The following is a 17,833-nucleotide window of genomic DNA, read 5'->3' as shown; positions in this document are numbered from 1 at the left end:
TTTAGAAACATTCTGTATACATCTAGAATGGCAAACCATGAGGGATGTAAGCCTTTTTTAGAAAAATGCTCATCCCAGCTTTGAGTGACAAGGTTTGGTATCCTTTCCAATGGCATTTAAGAGCCCACACATGTATTTCTCATATCTCACATCAACTACACTATACTTCAAAAAAGGTAAAGCTGTCATAAATCTGACAACTGGTTTGAAAATCATAACACTTTACTAGGCATGGTCCTACTGAAAGTGGTATTCCATGTCCGTTCCTCCGATCTTTGGACTGTCTTACCCAGCAAGCTACAGGGGAACCTAAAGTTTAAAGTGAACTCCAAATTACAAAGCAGCTCAGCATCTATTACAACAAACATTGCCAGAGGCGAATGAAGTGATATGTGACACATAAAAATCCTAAAGACATATCAGGGACGGACTTGAGATCTCTGGATCTATAAAATCTGGCTCTTTACCATGCTTATACTGTACCATAACTTCAAAAGTAGTACTGGTATTTTACCACTGTCCTGGCACAATTTCACAGCACAATAATACCTGGCACCCAATTACTTGGGACTATACAGGATGTCCTCCATGAAAAACACATACTGTCCTCCTTGGCCTTCATATTCAACAAACATCTTCCTCTAACAACGGAAAATCCAGGATGAAATGTAACAATATTACGAAAAGGAAAGTTGCTACTCACAATATAGCAGAGATGCTGAGTCACAAATAGGCACAACAAAAAGAATGTCACAATATAAGCTTTCGGCCAACAAGGCCTTTGTCCATGTGCAAGTGTGAGCAGCATTTGCATTTTGTGTGTGTCAGTCGTCTACTTTCCACAAAGGCTTGGTTGGCTGAAAGCTTATATTGTGACTGTGTTTTGTTGTGCCGTAGCAACTTTCCTTTTCATAATATTGTAATATCTGCCTCAATTGTAGATGCATGGAGTTTCCTGAGCAGAGAATAGACAGCAGTTGCCATTGTCTTTCTCAATCTACACCTCAGTAAAGTAGCGTAGCCCAATCACTGATGCCTCATGAAGAGATTTACCCCCCCCCCCCTAAAGTCTAAAAGCACATGTTGTAAATGTTAGTGCTCTTATCAACTGTGTACTAATTTTCATAGTGCAAAACTGATGTATAGTGCTGAAAATAAGAATAGTAAATCTTAGCTCAAGAATAACACATTTGCAATAAAAGTTACTCCCCAAGTTCTTACACTTATTTCTGCGCATTCCAGCATTCATAAATTGAAGTATGGTGAAGACTAAGTCAGCAGTAATTCTACATTGAAGGTCAAAGTCAGCTAACATGAGCATCTCAACAATCAAAGACATTTAACTACAGAAATATGGATAACTTTTTATAGCTTGTAGTAAAGCTCTACATTTTGTTGAACAGACAATTAACTGATTTGAAGATGCATTTGACATTATTTTCAAGACAGATATTACAATTTACAAATAACTGTAAAATGTTTGCAATAAATTAAAATTATAGTTATTAACTGTAAAAACATTTCCAATAAACTAAAATTATAGTTACATCTCTCATATTAAAACACATACCTAAAGAAAGTGTGATGTTCCACAGAAACCTTCCATAGCTTTTTAGCAGCTCGATGGTTGGCCAGCTTGAAACCAATGGTTGATTCATACTGTTCAAATTCACCAGGACGGATCTTTATATAGAAATTGTGCCTCTTATATGAAATTTTCAGGATCTTTGGCCACGCAAACCGGTTAATCCGTAACCTGTGCAACATATCAGAAGAATGATTGCAAATACAGAGTATTTCTGCATGTGTTTAATTATTTGCTGAAACTTCTTAGTGAGAAAAACTAGAGCAACAATGGTATCTTGCAGTGCATAACCAATATCTTTAAAAAAAATTAAGTTTCCAGGTTTGAGTCCAGATCCATCACACAGTTTTAATCTGCCAGGCATTTTCAAAACAGCATGCGATCCGCTGCAAAGTGAAAATTCATTCTAGTATCTTCAAGATTTAAATTTGAGCCACAAAACTTTTTTCACAGTGGGCAATTTAAATACGCAAGCGGAACAGTAATTGGAGATACATTATGATATTTCAATGTATTTTTTGATAGATTAACTTAATAAATCAACTGAAATAACAAAGCAATAATTAAAACTGCACACCATGTGATCTTATGAGTACTTTCCCAACATTTGCCAAAAGTAAGTTTTGAAGAAAACCTTTTATGATACCAGCATAATTCAATGCAATATGCTCCAGACTACAGACAGTGTATAAACAAATAATGAGACAGAATTGCTGAGCATTGCTTACTTTTCACAAGGAAAATGTGCCATTCTGCCGATAGACACATTAAAAGTGACACACTACCTAGCTTCCGGAACTAACAGATCCTTCTTAGGGGATTTGAAGGGATAGTTTGGGGAAGGTTAAACAGAAATGACAGTTCAGTTAGACACCAGGATCCGAGAGATCAACCTGTGGTGAGGACAGTAGTAGTCAAAGTTTTTGTCTCACTACAAGTGAGCCTCTCATCTCCCCCCCCCCCCCCCCCCCAGCTCCCACCACCACTCCACCTGACCCCTTCTCTTTTCACCTATGAAGAAAATGTGAGTTCCAAAAGCTAGATAGCATGTCCATTTTAATTTTATGTGTGTCTATCGGCAGTACTACAAATTTTTCCTCCTGAAGGTAAGTACTGGTCTGAAACTTGGCTCATAATTTATTTTCCTTGAATGAACATTCCTTTGATACAATTAAGAGTTCAGAGCATCTGCCAAGGCAGGCCAAGGTCTGATCCACTCATCACTCACAGCCCATCATGCATCAGTGACATTCTTGTCTTTGTTCTGTGCAGACTGTGCTGTGATCATACAGCTTACTGTTTATTTCAGTCACAGTGTTCCATGCTGAGTGATCTGAGTGATTATTTTGCCCTTGTAGTGTTTATTTTCAATGGTAAGCAAACACACCAAACGCTGCACAAACAAAAAAGAGGAATAGTGCCCTGTATAGTGTTTGTCATATGAAAGAAACCAAAAATTTTAATGAAAGCAAATGGACTATGTAAAGAATACTGAAAGATATGGGTCCACGTATTTTAAAACGAATGACAAGAGGAAATAACCAATACAACATAGTGATAATGTAGAGTATTAGCTTGGATGAGAAAAGTTATGAAACAATATTGCTCACAGAATCAACAACACTCCTGCTGCTGAGACAGGTTACTTGAAAAATTTTGTTTCTTATACATTTTGATATGTCTAAAAATGTAAAAATTTCCCATCAATTACAAAGGTCACAGAGCTGCAAGCTTCCCAAGTGCAAGTAAGATTCGTGGACAAATATTAAAAGACTGTGTTGATCATGTTGTTGTTGTTGTTGTGGTCTTCAGTCCAGAGACTGATGCAGCTCTCCATGTTACCTTATACTGTGCAAGCTGCTTCATCTCAAAGTACCTACTGCAACCTACATCCTTCTAAATCTGCTTAGTGTATTCGTCTCTTGGTCTCCCTCTATGATTTTTACCCTCCACACTGCCCTCCAATACTAAACGGGTGATCCCTTGATGCCTCAGAACAAGTCCTACCAACCAATACCTTCTTCTAGTCAAGTTGTGCCACAAATTCCTCTTCTCCCCAATTCTATTCAATACCTCATCATTTGTTATGTGATCTACCCATCTAATCTTCAGCACTCTTCTGTAGCACCACAGTTCGAAACCCTCTACCCTCTTCTTGCCTAAACTATTTATCGTCCATGTTTCACTTCCATACAAGGCTACACTCCATACAAATTCTTAAAAAGACTTCCTGACAATTAAATCTATACTCAATGTGCACAAATTTCTCTTCTTCAGAAACGCTTTCCTTGCTATTGCCAGTCTACATTTTATATCCTCTCTACTTAGACCATCATCAGTTATTTTGCTCCACAAATAGCAAAACTCATCTACCACTTTAAGTGTCTCATTTCCTAACCTAATTCCCTCAGCATCTCACGATTTAGTTTAACTGCATTCCATTATCCTCATTTTGCTTTTGCTGATGTTCATCTTATATCCTCCTTTCAAGACACTGTTCACTCAGTTCAACAGCTCTTCCAGGTCCTTTGCTGTCTTTGACAGAATTACAATGTCATTGACAAACCCCAAAGTTTTAGTTTCTTCTCCATGGATATTAATTCCCACTCCGAGTTTTTCTTTTGTTTCCTTTACTGCTTGCTCAATATACAGATTGAATAACATCAGAGACTGCTATCTTCAGTATAAATTGTAAATAGCCTTTCGTTCCCTGTATTTGACTCCTGCAACCTTCAGAATTTGAAAGAGAGTATTCCAGTCAACATTGTCAAAAGCCTTCTCTAAGTCTACAAATGCCATAAATGTAGGTTTGCCTTTCATTAATCTATCTTCCAAGAATCCAAACTGATCTTCCTCAAGGTCGGCTTCTACCAGTTTTTCCATTCGTCTCTAAAGAATTCGTGTTAGTATTTTGCAGCTGTGTCTTTGGTAGTTCGGTAATTTTCACACTTGTCAACACCTGCTTTCTTTGAGATTGGAATTATTATATTCTTCTCGAAGCCTGAGGGTATTTTGCCCGTCTCATACATCTTGCTTACCAGATGGTAGAGTTTTGTCAGGGCTGGCTCTCCCATGGCTATGAGTAGTTGTAATGGAATGTTGTCTACTCCCGGGGCCTTGTTTCAACTCACGTCTTTCAGTGCTCTATCAAACTCATCACGCAGTATCATATCTCCTATTTCATCTTCATCTACACCCTCTTCCATTTCCACAATATTGCCCTCCAGTACATCACCCTTGTATAGACCCTATACATACTCCCTCCACCTTTCTACTTTCCCTTCTTTGCTTAGAACTGGTTTTCCATCTGAGCTATTAATATTCATACAAGTGGTTCTCTTTTCACCAAAAGTCTCTTTAATTTTCCTATAGGCAGTATCTATCTTATCCTAGTGATATACGTCTCTAAATCCTTACATTTGTCTTCTAGCCATCCCCACTTAGCCATTTTGTACTTCCTGTCGATCTCATTTTTGAGACGTTTGTATTCCTTTTGCCTGCTTCATTTATTGCTTTTTATATTTTCTCCTTTCATCAATTAAATCCAATATCTCTTCTGTTACTCAAGGATTTCTACTAGCCCTCGTCTTGATCCTCTGCTGCCTTCACTATTTCACCTATCAAAGCTACCCGTTCTTCTTCTACTGTATTTCTTTTCCCCGTTCTTGTCAATTGTTCCCTAATGTTCTCTCTGAAACTCTCTACAACCTCTGGTTCTTTCAGTTTATCCAAGTCCCATCTCCTTAAATTACTATAATTTCTGCAGTTTCTTCAGTTTTAGTCTACAGTTTATAACCAATAAATTGTGGTCAGAGTCCACATCTGCTCCTGGAAATGTATTACAATTTAAAACTTGGTTCCTAAATCTCTGTCTTACCATGATATAATCTATCTGAAACCTTCCAGTGTCTCCAGGTCTCTTCCACGTAGACAACCTTCTTTCATGATTCTTAAACCAAGTGTTAGCTATGATAAAGTTATGCTCTGAGCAAAATTCTACCAGACAGCTTCCTCTTTCATTCCTTACCCCCATTCCATATTCACCTACTACTTTTCCTTCTCATCCTTTTCCTACTATCAAATTCCAGTCCCCCATGACTAATAAATTTTCGTCTCCCCACATTATCAAAATGCTTACTTTTATCGCATCATACATTTCTTCAATGTCTTCGTCATATGCGGAGCTAGTTGGCATATAAACTTGTACTGCTGTGTTAGGTGTGGGCTTTGTGTCTATCTTGGCTCCAATAATGTGTTCCCTATGCTGTTTGTAGTAGTTTACCCATGCTCCTATTTTTTTATTCATTATTAAACCTTCTCCTGCATTACCCCTATTTTGATTTTGTATTTATAATCCTGTATTCACCTGGCCAAAAGTTTTGTTCCTCTTGCCACCGAACTTCACTAATTCCCACTATATTTAACTTTAATCTATCTATTCCCCTTTTTAAATTTCTAATCTACCTGCCTCGTTAAGGGATCTGACATTCCACTCTCCGACCCGTAGAATGCCAGATTTGTTTCTCCTGATAACGACGTCCTTCTGAGTAATCCCCGCCCGGAGATCCGAATGGTGGACTATTTTACCTCCGGAATACTGTATCCAACAGGATGCCATCGTCATTTAACCATACAGTAAAGCTGCATGCCCTTGGGAAAAAGTACGGCTGTAGCTTCCCCTTTCTTTCAGCTGTTCGCAGTACCACAACAGCAAAGCCGTTTTGGTTAATGTTACAAGGCCAGATCAGTCAATCATCCAGACAGTTTCCCCTGCAAATACTGAAATGGCTGTCACCTCTCTTCAGGAACCACATGTTTTTCTGGCCTCTCAACAATACCCCTTCACTGTGGTTGTACCTATGGTACGGCTATCTGTATCATTGAGGCATGCAAGCCTCCCCACCAACGGCAAGGTCCATGATTCTTGGGGAATGGAGGGGAGGGGGGGAGAGGGGGGCGAGACTGGAAGTTGGTCATGAGTTTACACATTAAAAGCTGCCTAATAACAAAATATGGTACTCACAAAATACAAAAAAGATCAAGAATAATAACAAAGAGTGGCATTAAATTTATGTACCCCAAAATAAAAATATAAACAAGCACCCAGCACACAGATGGTAACGGTAAGTATGTCTTGAGGCTAAAAGGGTGCTGACTGGTCAGTAGTCTTGGAAACATGTACCGAATAAATGATAATAGGGGTGGAAAGCAATAAAACATGCAATGCAGTGATGCAAATTGAACTGTTGTACAGAAGAAGTAACAGAGAACACGAAAGGAGAATAAAATTGTTATTTGCAGCTCTTATCTTGTTCCTAGTGCAACCCTCTCTAGTCAATGCTATTATTGTTCCTGCCCTATTATTGTTATTAAATAAGAAATTTTTTCATGTCCATGCTTTTCATTCTCAAACAAACAACATTATTCCCAGAGTTAAATTTATCATTATCTGGATTTACAGACAGCTGAAAACAATTTTTTCAATGGTGTATTAATATGAAACAACTTAATTAAAATTAAGAGACTAGAAGGGTAATGTCATGTATAATTCAACTCTATTACTGAAACGTAAATTGTGACATAAAATTGGCATACCTATCCCTGTAAACCAGCAGACCGGAGGCACAAACCCCCAACATTATGTCCACACCTTCTGAATCCTTGGCAGGGTGGAGGTCAACACCGTACATCGCAAGTTTCTTCGCATTTTCCAGATAGTGGAGCTCTGCTTCTGCTGGTGTCTGCCCTCTGAGAAAAAGTGTCATGTAAGTGCTCATGCCACAATGAATAAGTAAATTCATGAATCAACATCATGTTACTGAATGTAAGTCTATAAATGAAACTCTCTCTGGTCAAGAATGTGAATATGTTAAAGACATTTTAATTTACTGTGATGTGATAATTAATCTGTAACACATCAGTCCCTAGTTAATTGTAATAAAATTTATCAAGTAATAGCTGATACACTGATGCTGTACACAATGAATTTTTAAAAAATTTCAGCAATGTGGTATTTCAAATCAATTCCATCAGAAGGTTTTTCACCACACCAATGAATCAAATAACCTTGTCATAAGTCAAGTCACTATAAAAACAATACACGAGCATAAAACAAAAAAGACTGGCTTTTAACTTTAAAGTTTGTATTATTTACAAGTAGCTGAAATGATAAGGAAAACCTGCAAGAACTACTGTTTAAATGCTGATGTAAATTCTTGCTTTGTAACTATTTCACTATGAGATCCCCAATCACATAGCAGATGGAAAATTTCTGCAGAGTGGAATAACTGTCATAATCCTGCAAACAAAAGTGTTCCATTATCAATACAAACCAAGCATAATTACTTACTTGTGTGTACGGTGCAGATCCATGACTTTCTCCTCCAGCTCGGCTGTTTGGTTTGGAGCAAACCTGAAGTCTTTTAAGTAATTCCTCCCATGCTCATCTGGATCATAGTCTCCAAGCTCTGACTGAACTAAGTATGATCCCAAAAGAGCATGTGTTACGAATGAGCAAGGTAGCCTGAAAAATAACGACAGGAAGACGTTAATCATATCTTTTGAAATAAAAATCTGTTTTTGCTAAAATTTTGCACCAAAACTTTTAGACTGCTGCTGCTGCTGCAATCTGTGTTTCTTTAAGAGTCACTATACATAAAGCCCTCTTTATTTTTATCCTCAGGAACTGTGCAAACTAAATCACCCGTAAGATTCCAGATGAAAAATTCTCTGAAAAACCTAGCATCTTGTATAATATATGTTTCTGTGGAAAAAATGTGTGCACATGGGAGGAGGGGGGGGGGGGGGGTTGTGGTGCTTATGCACACAGGTGTGTGTGCAAGGGCAAGAGAATAATAAAATCTTAGGCTGATGTAAATTTTGGTTAAAAAAGTTAAAATGATTAACAGAATTATGAATATTTCACTTTCTCCCCAGTAACAGAAATACTGTATGCAGTTTTTAAAATAACGGCTGAATAAGAAACCTGTGAAGAATGAAATACAATAACAGTTATGGAATTCACTCATCCAAAACATACTGATTTAACACAACTGCACGATTTGCTATTCTGTCCTCAGTCATATTTATTGTATATTAGAACAATACTCACTTTCCTTCTAGAATGTCATTGCGGATCTGTAGGCACAACTGGTATCTGAAACCCAAGAAAAAAATACATATTTTCCAATGCACAGAAAAAAAGACACTGCTTGGGTAAGTATTCACATTTTATTTCTGTAGATTAGCAGAACAATACTGAATTATTATTTAACATCAGCAGTAAAATGCTTCATTATGCTTTGTCAGAAGCAGCTTTACTGTAGGCAGTTATCCCAGAGAGAGAGAGAGAGAGAGAGAGAGTGTGTGTGTGTGTGTGTGTGTGTGTGTGTGTGTGTGTGTGTGGACGACTACAAGGATAGTAGATTTTTTTGAAGGATTATTTATATGTATTAAACATAAGTAAATTTACTGAATCAAGGACATAAACAGCATTCTCCAACTTCAAATAAAGGGAGTGTACAAGTCGGTGATATGGAGAAAGATGCAAGTACAAAATTAACTTTCAGCTTCTTGTTGACCTGCCTAACCACTGTTCATTTCTCACTTTATATTTACCACATGAATGTACAGCGACAAGCTAAAACATTATGACAACTGCCCACCATGGGAATGAATGCTGCATGGTGGCATAGAGGGAACGTGTCTTGATACTGAAAGTATATAAGCACAGCAGAGATAACAGGGCAATCATTTTAACGATTACATGGGTCCCAAGATGGTATATGGTTATGGCCCACTGCATGCGAATGAGCATATCAAAAGTATGAAACTGGTCGGCTGCTTGTGTACAACTGTTATGAACATCTATGGAAAGTAGCTGAACGACTGCGAAACCACAAGTTGCCAACAAAGTGTTGGGTGCAGACACCTCATCACAGAATGTAGAGGATGAAGGCTTACCTGCCCTCTAAAGCAGGACACATGGTAATCTGTGGCACATTGGATGACAAAATATAATACTGGTTTAGGTACAAGTCTTCCAGAGCCCACTATTAAGTGCACATTGTTGAACATGGGACTCTGAAGCAGACCACCCCAACGTCTGTTCCCATGTTGACCCAATGACATCATCAGTCACAATTTTATTGTGCAAGTGATCATCAAGATTGGATCATGGATCAAAGGAAACATGCCACCTGGTCAGATGAGTTACATTTGTTGTTACACCAAGACTTTTGTGCCTGGATAAACTATCATCAGCACAAATGGTGGCTCAAAACATGAATGATGGGGGCAAAAAAATTCCATGGGAGACATATGTTTCCACAGGACCTGTAGCAGTAATTGTAGGTACTGCGACAGCTGTGTACTATGTGAGCATTGCGAACCTCCTACATCTCTTCATGCTTGATGTCTTCTCTGACAGTGATAGCACTGTCCAGCCAGATACCTGTCTGTATCCAAAGGCTAGAACCAAGATACAATGGTTTAGCTACAACATAGCAGGTCAGCAACTGGAAGCAGTTAATTCCATAAATTATCTGGGAGTAGGCATTAGGAGTGATTTAAAATGGAATGACCGTATAAAATTAATCTTCGGTAAAGCAGATGCCAGACTGAGATTCATTGGAAGAATCCTAAGGAAATGCAGTCTGAAAACAAAGGAAGTAGGTTAAAGTACACTTGTTCGCCCACTGCTTGAATACTGCTCACAAGTGTGGGATCCGTACCAGATAGGGTTGATAGAAGAGATAGAGAAGATCCAATGGAGAGCAGCGCGCTTCGTTACAGAATCACTTAGTAATCGCGAAAGCATTACGGAGATGACAGATAAACTCCAGTGGAAGACTCTGCAAGAGAGACGCTCAGTAGCTCGATATGGACTTTTGTTGAAGTTTCGAGAACATACCTTCACCGAGGAGTCAAGCAGTATACTGCTTAGAGCCCACACAGAGGCATACCGACAATCTTTCTTTCCATGAACAATACGAGACTGGAATAGAAGGCAGAACCAATAGAGGTACTCAAGGTACCCTCCGCCACACACAGTCAGGTGGCTTGTGGAGTGTGGATGTAGATGTAGATGTAGATGATAGTGAACTCAAACTGATGTCTTGGTCACCAAATTTAGATGATTTGAACCCTATGGAGCACGTCCTCAAGCACTATGCCCACAAGCACTATGACCCCAATTCACACAAATTTCTTGACCTGTGGATAGAAATACCTTTGGAAACTTACCACAGACTTGTCAAATTCATGGTACATGTGGTCATAGTATTTTGGCTCATCAGTGTGGTTCTGGTAACCAATAAACATTAATGTATCCACACAAGAATGTACAACTAAGTCTCCAGTGTTTAGTATATATAAATTAATTTAACAATGAATAGACGGTACATAAAGTCAGGCCGGCCGCGGTGGTCTCGCGGTTCTAGGCGCGCAGTCCGGAACCGTGCGACTGCTACGGTCGCAGGTTCGAATCCTACCTCGGGCATTGATGTGTGTGATGTCCTTAGGTTAGTTAGGTTTAAGTAGTTCTAAGTTCTAGGGGACTTATGACCACAGCAGTTGAGTCCCATAGTGCTCAGAGCCATTTGATCCATAAAGTCAGGAAAACATTTTTAGATATAAGAGAAAAGTGGGCCATATTTAGACATTGCCTTTGAACACCATCACCATTGTTAAGAAGTACAATCACCAAATAAACTATAATCAATATAAGTGGTGATCATGGTAAACTCACCTTGTGATGTCTTCTTGCAGCTGTGCTGGATCTGGAGGGTAAAATTTGACCTCAAAGTTGAATTTCCATGGTTCATCTATAAACAAAAAGAAATTTGGATGGAAATCTGACCAAAATCATAAAATTAATTCTCAACAAAAGTAAGGAAATGATTGTTTCGAACAGTTGACTACAGGAAAGTTACACAAGGAAAATGTGAATACTATGGTATTTATGATACAACATGAAGTTTTGAACTAATGTTTGAAAAGAGACATAGGATTTGTAAGAATATTAAGGACAACATTCTTATAAATTAACAAAATGTTCCCGAAAGTAAATGTTGACAAATTCAATCAACAACAAACATAAAGTAAAGAAAATTTATAAATCACTCAATAAGAATCTTGATTCAACAATGCAATCAAATGAAATGAAAGATGGAGAAGTTTAACAGTGCCCAACACATGAAATGAACCAATTAGTGGTTAAACAGAGCCCAACAGTGATATAACTACAGTTATTGAAATATAATTTTCATGAATCTAAAAACAAAGATGATGTAACTTACCAAACGAAAGCGTTGGTATGTTGATAGAGACACTCACAAACACAAACACACACACAAAATTCAAGCTTTCGCAACCCACGGTTGCTTCATTAGTAAAGAGGGAAGGAGAGGGAAATACGAAAGGATGTGGGTTTTAAGGGAGAGGAAGGAGTCATTCCAATCCCAGGAGCAGAAAGACTTACCTTAGGGGGAAAAAGGGACAGGTACACACACACACACACACACACACACACACACACACACACACACACACACACACACACACACACATCCATCCGCACATATACACACACAACAGTGTGTTTGTGAGTGTCTCTATCAACATACCAACACTTTCGTTTGGTAAGTTACATCATCTTTGTTTTTAGATATATTTTTCCCACATGGGATGTTTCCCTCTATTATATTCATATAATTTTCATGACTTACATAACACATCCCTTTATATTGTAGTAACATAATAGTAACATAACATGCTTCCTTAAAAGAATGCACTTTTTGTTTATTTTACCTAAACATGTTTCTGAACAGTTTCAGCATCAGTGAGCACTTCTTTTGCACTACTTTTTTTCTACTGCAAGTACCGCTGCAGAAGATATGAATTCAGGATTTGCTAGCTTTAAATTTATCACTACTTTCACATTATATTTCTGTGTGTTATACCTTCCTAAAATTCCATTATCTATGTCTTGTAATTACCTATTCCATCTCAGTCTTAAGTCTACCCTAAATGCAGCATGTTGTCTACACTAAATGCAGCTTGTTTTTAGCTATACCAGGATGTTAAGTCAGTATGTGAACTAAAAATGCAAATCTAAATCCTTGTGCTGAATAATATGTGAATAGACTGTTGCTATAATTGGCTCAGCCTAAGTTAAGCTAGATGGGCTGCTAGCTTTGCTTTTTATTATTTTAAAGAGTTATTAGTACTTTTGTATTTTTGGACATCTGTTGATCCAGTCATTGAGAAAAGAATGTTAATTGTGCAGCTCATTACAGAGCTGTAGTGGAGGTCATTTATTTTTCTTCGTTCTCATTCATGCTTACAACTTTTAGGAAACTCATAATGAAACATACAACTAGCAGATCATCGTGAAATGTTTTTCATAAAATACACAACTAACTATTATTTACAATTACCAAAAACACAAAAAATAGTATTAATTCCTCAGAAACAGCTAGTTTAACTCATAATAGGGCCGCTACAACAACAGTTCCTATTGCAGAGAATGATGCATTTTATCATGTGACTGAAATATGTAGGCATTTACAGGAAACATGCAACTTAAGGTAAAATGCAATACAATAATGATAGTGATATTTTTAGTGCCCATTGATTCAAAATTCATACACTTCCTGGTTCTGTATTTTCAGCACCATTCATTGTTGCTGTTGTTGTCATTGTTGTCGTCAAGTTCAAAAACTATGATGAATGGTACTTCATTTAAGCAAATCAGATATAACTTTACAAACCTGGATCAAATTGAAATTCTTTACACAGTTCTTCAGTGACAAAATCTATTCATTTTACATTTATTTATTACCGACATTACCATGAATGGATAAAGTCATCTGCCCACTTAGGCATTCAGTATTCAGTTTTGCATCAGAAGGCCTTATTTCTTGCAACATACAATGAAGCGCCAAAGAAACTGGTATAGGCATGTGTATTCAAATACAGAGATATGTAAACAGGCAGAATATGGCACTGTGGTCGGCAGTGCCTAGACAAGATGATAAGTGTCTTATGCAGTTGTTAGACTGGCTACTGCTGCTACAATGGCAGGTTATCAAGATTTAAGTGAGTTTGAAAGTGGTTCATAGTCAGCGCTTGAGTGATGGGACACAGCATCTTCCAGGTAGCAATGATGTGGGGACTTTCCCATATGACCATTTCATGAGTGTACCGTGAATTTCAGCAATCTGGTAAAACATAAAATCTCTGACATCTCTGTGGCTGGAAAAAGATCCTGCAAGAACGGGAGCAACAATGACAAGAAAATCGTTCAGCATGACAAAAGTGCAACTCTTCCGCAAATTGCTGCAGTTCAATGCTGGGCCATTAACAAGGGTCAGTGTGTGAACCATTCAACGGAACATCATCGACATGGGCTTTCGGAGCCAAAGGCCAACTCGTGTATCCCTGATGACTGCATGACATGAAGTTTTACGCATCACCTGGGCCCATCAACACTGAAATTGGACTGTTGATGACTGGAAACATAGTCGGATGAGTCTCTTTCAAATTGTATCTAGCGTATATACATGTATGGGTATGGAGACAACCTCATGAATCCACGGACTCTGCCTATCAGCAGAGGACTGCTCAAGCTGGTGGAGGGTCTGTAGTGGTGTGGGGCATGTGCAGTTGGAGTAATATGGGGCCCCTGATACGCCTAGATACGACTCTGACAGGTGACATGTACATGAGCATCCTGTCTGATCACCTGCATCCATTCATGTCCATTGTGCATTCCCACAGACTTGGGAAATTCCAGCAGGACAATGTGACACCCCACACGTCCAGACTGGCTCCAGGAACACACTTCTGACTTTACATTCAGATTAAATGACACTGGGGGCATGACGAGTAACTGTTTATACGATGTTGTAAAATTTATCTTTTATTTCTGTAACAATTTAATTAATGTATTCACTGCATGGATGGAATGCATCAGTACTGTGTGTTCCTGAGAAATGTGACAGAAAACTAATTGTGATGATACCGGCAGTAAGGAAATGATTAATTAATATGATAAATTACATTTGTATGATTCACTAGTTATTATAAGATGTAAGAACTCCAAACAAGAAATGACAGCTGATTAATGAAAAAGTGGCTACTTGACAAGTGGCACACACACGATAAATCTGAGGAGACAAGGTCCATTCTGCCAAAAGAGTGGGTAGTCTTGGATGAGAGTAGAATTACTATCCAGCATTATTTGATTTCTCTTTGGATTTGTCTGGCTGTGGCCTACATGATATGTGGTTAATGGTTGACTTCTCTGCTAATTTTCTCAATACCCTCAGTAATGAATCTCCACTTTCCCCCCCTGTTCATGATGAAGCAATCTTCATTTTGAAAAACTGTGTGTCAATGAGTCCTGCCCTTTTGTAAAGAAAGAATACTTTTCCCCCTTTCTAGTGAACAAGAATTTAATGCATAAAATGATGTAACTTTCCGTTTGACTTCAAATGATCGAACAACAGGGCAGTTTTGTTCAAAATAATCCCAAAAACTGTGAAATTACATCAAAAACAGCCCTCAATTTTGCATGTATGTCACATCTGGTTACTCATTTGTTGAATCAAGAAGCAGCAGCTGAGGCCATAAAATGTCCATTAAAATACTGGCATGTGCAAAATGTTATAAAATGATTACCTCTCACACAAGTCTCTCACAAACAGAAGTACTACAAGAAATACTGAAAAATACAAGTAATTTATATGAAACCACAGTTTCACTTACTCTTTATGAATTTTGTGACCCGTTTGTCCAGCTCGAGCCAATTACGAGGATCGTGTCTGTCTTCATAAGTCAGGGCAAAGTAGTCCTTCTCTAGAAGATTCAAGTGCTCACACACTTTATCCAGCACATCCTGGCCCTTTGCTCTTCGCTGTGAACAAAAACATACTCTCAGTGATGGACTGTAAATACTCGGAAAAGATTTTATGCAATTCGCAAATGTGTTTGATCACAGTAAACACATTTCACCTATTTATTTTATGACATGAAAGTGAATAAAGGACTGGGTACCACTGGATATCATTGTTACTTCAGTCATGATCATAGCATTCCTAACTCATTTTATTGGATTCATCTGATAAAACCATAATTGAACTTTTGTTTTAAGATGCTGAGTCACAGATAGGCACAACAAAAAGATTTTTCACACTTAAAGCTTTCGGCCAATGGCCTTTGTCAACAACAGACACACATACACGCACACACACTCACGCAAACCCAAGTTGTGTGTGTGAGTTACGTTTGCGTGGGTGTGTGTGAGCGTGTATGTGTGTCTATTGTTGACAAAGACCATTGACGGTAAAGCTTTAAGTGTGAAAATCTTTTTGCTGTGCCTATCTGCGACTCAGCATCTCCGCTATATGGTGAGTAGCAGAAATCCAATTAAGGAACCTGAGTTCCTCAACATTCTGCAATACACTTTTTTTCTGCCGTGTTAACACCTGTTACAAAAGTTTTCTTCAAGTTACTCTTAAAATTCTTCAGATCCTGGGGAAAAACTTTCACTAGTCAAGATCATATAAATTAGTCTTCATTGCTGACAACCAGTTTCGACAATTGAACTGTCATTTTCTGTTCCTCAAAAAGTTTTTGTTATAAAATGTGTCCACTGTGATTTAGAACCTCATACAATGTTATGATTATATTGGATACAATATATCACATTATTTATAGGTTTTGACAGAAATAGGATTATTTACAATTAAAAATCCCCTTGTGCACATGGACATGTTCGTGTCTGTAGTGCTCACAGAAGCTTGTTAATTCTTAAAACACGTAATATACAGACAGTCTCAAGTAAAACATAGATCACTCCTTCCGTTCAACATGAGAAAATTCAGTCTTCACATCTACTAGTGATAGAAAGGGTACTAGAACAGTTCTGCATAAAACCCCCATTTATTCCCCTTGCACAAAATAACTTCCACTGTTTTTAATGCATCTCCTCATATTTCAAATCTACTTTTCCCCAAGGATCTTCCAGTAGCTGGACACATTTTCATCTAAAGTTTGCAAGGGCACTTCACCTATGGAAAATAGCCTGCCCTTACAATGCATTACTGCTTTCGAAACAAGACAAAGTCAGACTCGGTAAGATCAGGCTATAGAGAGGCTACTAAATGGGTCTAATGATTGCAAACATTGTAGTTAAGGTTCTAGAGTTGCATCCAGTAGGTGATGCATTTTAGATGCTGCAGGTCGCCAGCACTAAAGCCGCTACCATGCATGACCCATAGAGGCAGGACATTGGTCATTTGGGCAATGCCGTTGACATGCATATAAGCTGGCCCATGGACAGTATCAGCATTTGTTATGTGCTGCATGAAGTGTTAAGTCTATTGTCATATCACTACCCTTAGAATGACCCTACTTTTTTTCTGGACTGTCTGGTTTTTGTTATTAGTATACATTCAGCACACAAATGACAACAATTCTTGCTCTGTTTACAGTTACACTTTCATATTAGGAGTGGTGGTAAGGACTTGCTACCCTACCATGCATTTCATGACACAGCCAAATTCATCTGGGTACTATGGGCACCAAGTTTCTTCTTAAACTTTGACAAAACAGCTGTTACTGCAGTAACAACAGCAAGAACACCACTGTTTTGCTTATAGCATTTCAGATAGACAGCAAAGCTTTACTCCTGTCTTCTAGTGGTGCAGAAATTGTGACCATTCACAGTCCATAGTAATTTATCTTTCAATGAGTTATGTACTCTGTGAACTAAACACTATAGTCATCAAGCGCACCTTGTAGCAACCAACCTAAAATTTAATCAGTGTTATAAACAAGAGGGACAGTCGTATGCGGCATGGGCTGATGACTTCCAGGGTCTTGCACAACAATGCAGTTTCAATTACCAGAGTTGTAAAGTTTCCTATGCAGAACCACTGACTCATAACATGGTTATGTGTCCAGCTGTGCCTAGTCCCCAACAAGGAAGTCTGGCCTAAGCATTAGCAACATTCAATTCTGGCCTTAGTGAAGTCTGGCTAAATCTTTTGAGGTTGCTTCTAAAGCTCAGTGTACATTCGATAAAGTAATCGAGGTATCAAAAGTAGTTAGTGACTGTCATGACACCAGCATCCAGCTGATGATTTTGACTTATCTTTTTCTTCCATCCTCTAGTCTCACCAGAGTTCAAGGTCATCCGAATCACTAGTATCTCATGAGAGACTTCACTAATTCGATCATAAC

At 38.2% G+C, this 17,833-nt stretch overlaps 1 protein-coding gene across 5 annotated transcripts in view; it reads right to left on the bottom strand.

Moving 5' to 3' along the window:
- Positions 1-17,833, bottom strand: part of LOC126194653 (mesocentin-like) — a 631,517-nt gene that overhangs the window by 73,161 nt on the left and 540,523 nt on the right. For all 5 annotated transcript variants that reach the window (XM_049932838.1, XM_049932840.1, XM_049932842.1 and 2 more), the window contains exons 3-8: positions 15,356-15,503; positions 11,334-11,409; positions 8,697-8,741; positions 7,935-8,108; positions 7,181-7,333; positions 1,571-1,756 (exon numbers count right to left, since the gene is read on the bottom strand). In XM_049932838.1, the coding sequence (XP_049788795.1) occupies positions 1,571-1,756; positions 7,181-7,333; positions 7,935-8,108; positions 8,697-8,741; positions 11,334-11,409; positions 15,356-15,503 (782 nt within the window). The remainder of the gene's footprint in view (positions 1-1,570; positions 1,757-7,180; positions 7,334-7,934; positions 8,109-8,696; positions 8,742-11,333; positions 11,410-15,355; positions 15,504-17,833) is intronic.

Source organism: Schistocerca nitens, chromosome 7 (assembly GCF_023898315.1).
Source record: "Schistocerca nitens isolate TAMUIC-IGC-003100 chromosome 7, iqSchNite1.1, whole genome shotgun sequence".
In the NCBI taxonomy this organism is placed as follows: domain Eukaryota; kingdom Metazoa; phylum Arthropoda; class Insecta; order Orthoptera; family Acrididae; genus Schistocerca; species Schistocerca nitens.
This window is presented reverse-complemented; position numbering and strand designations above follow the sequence as displayed.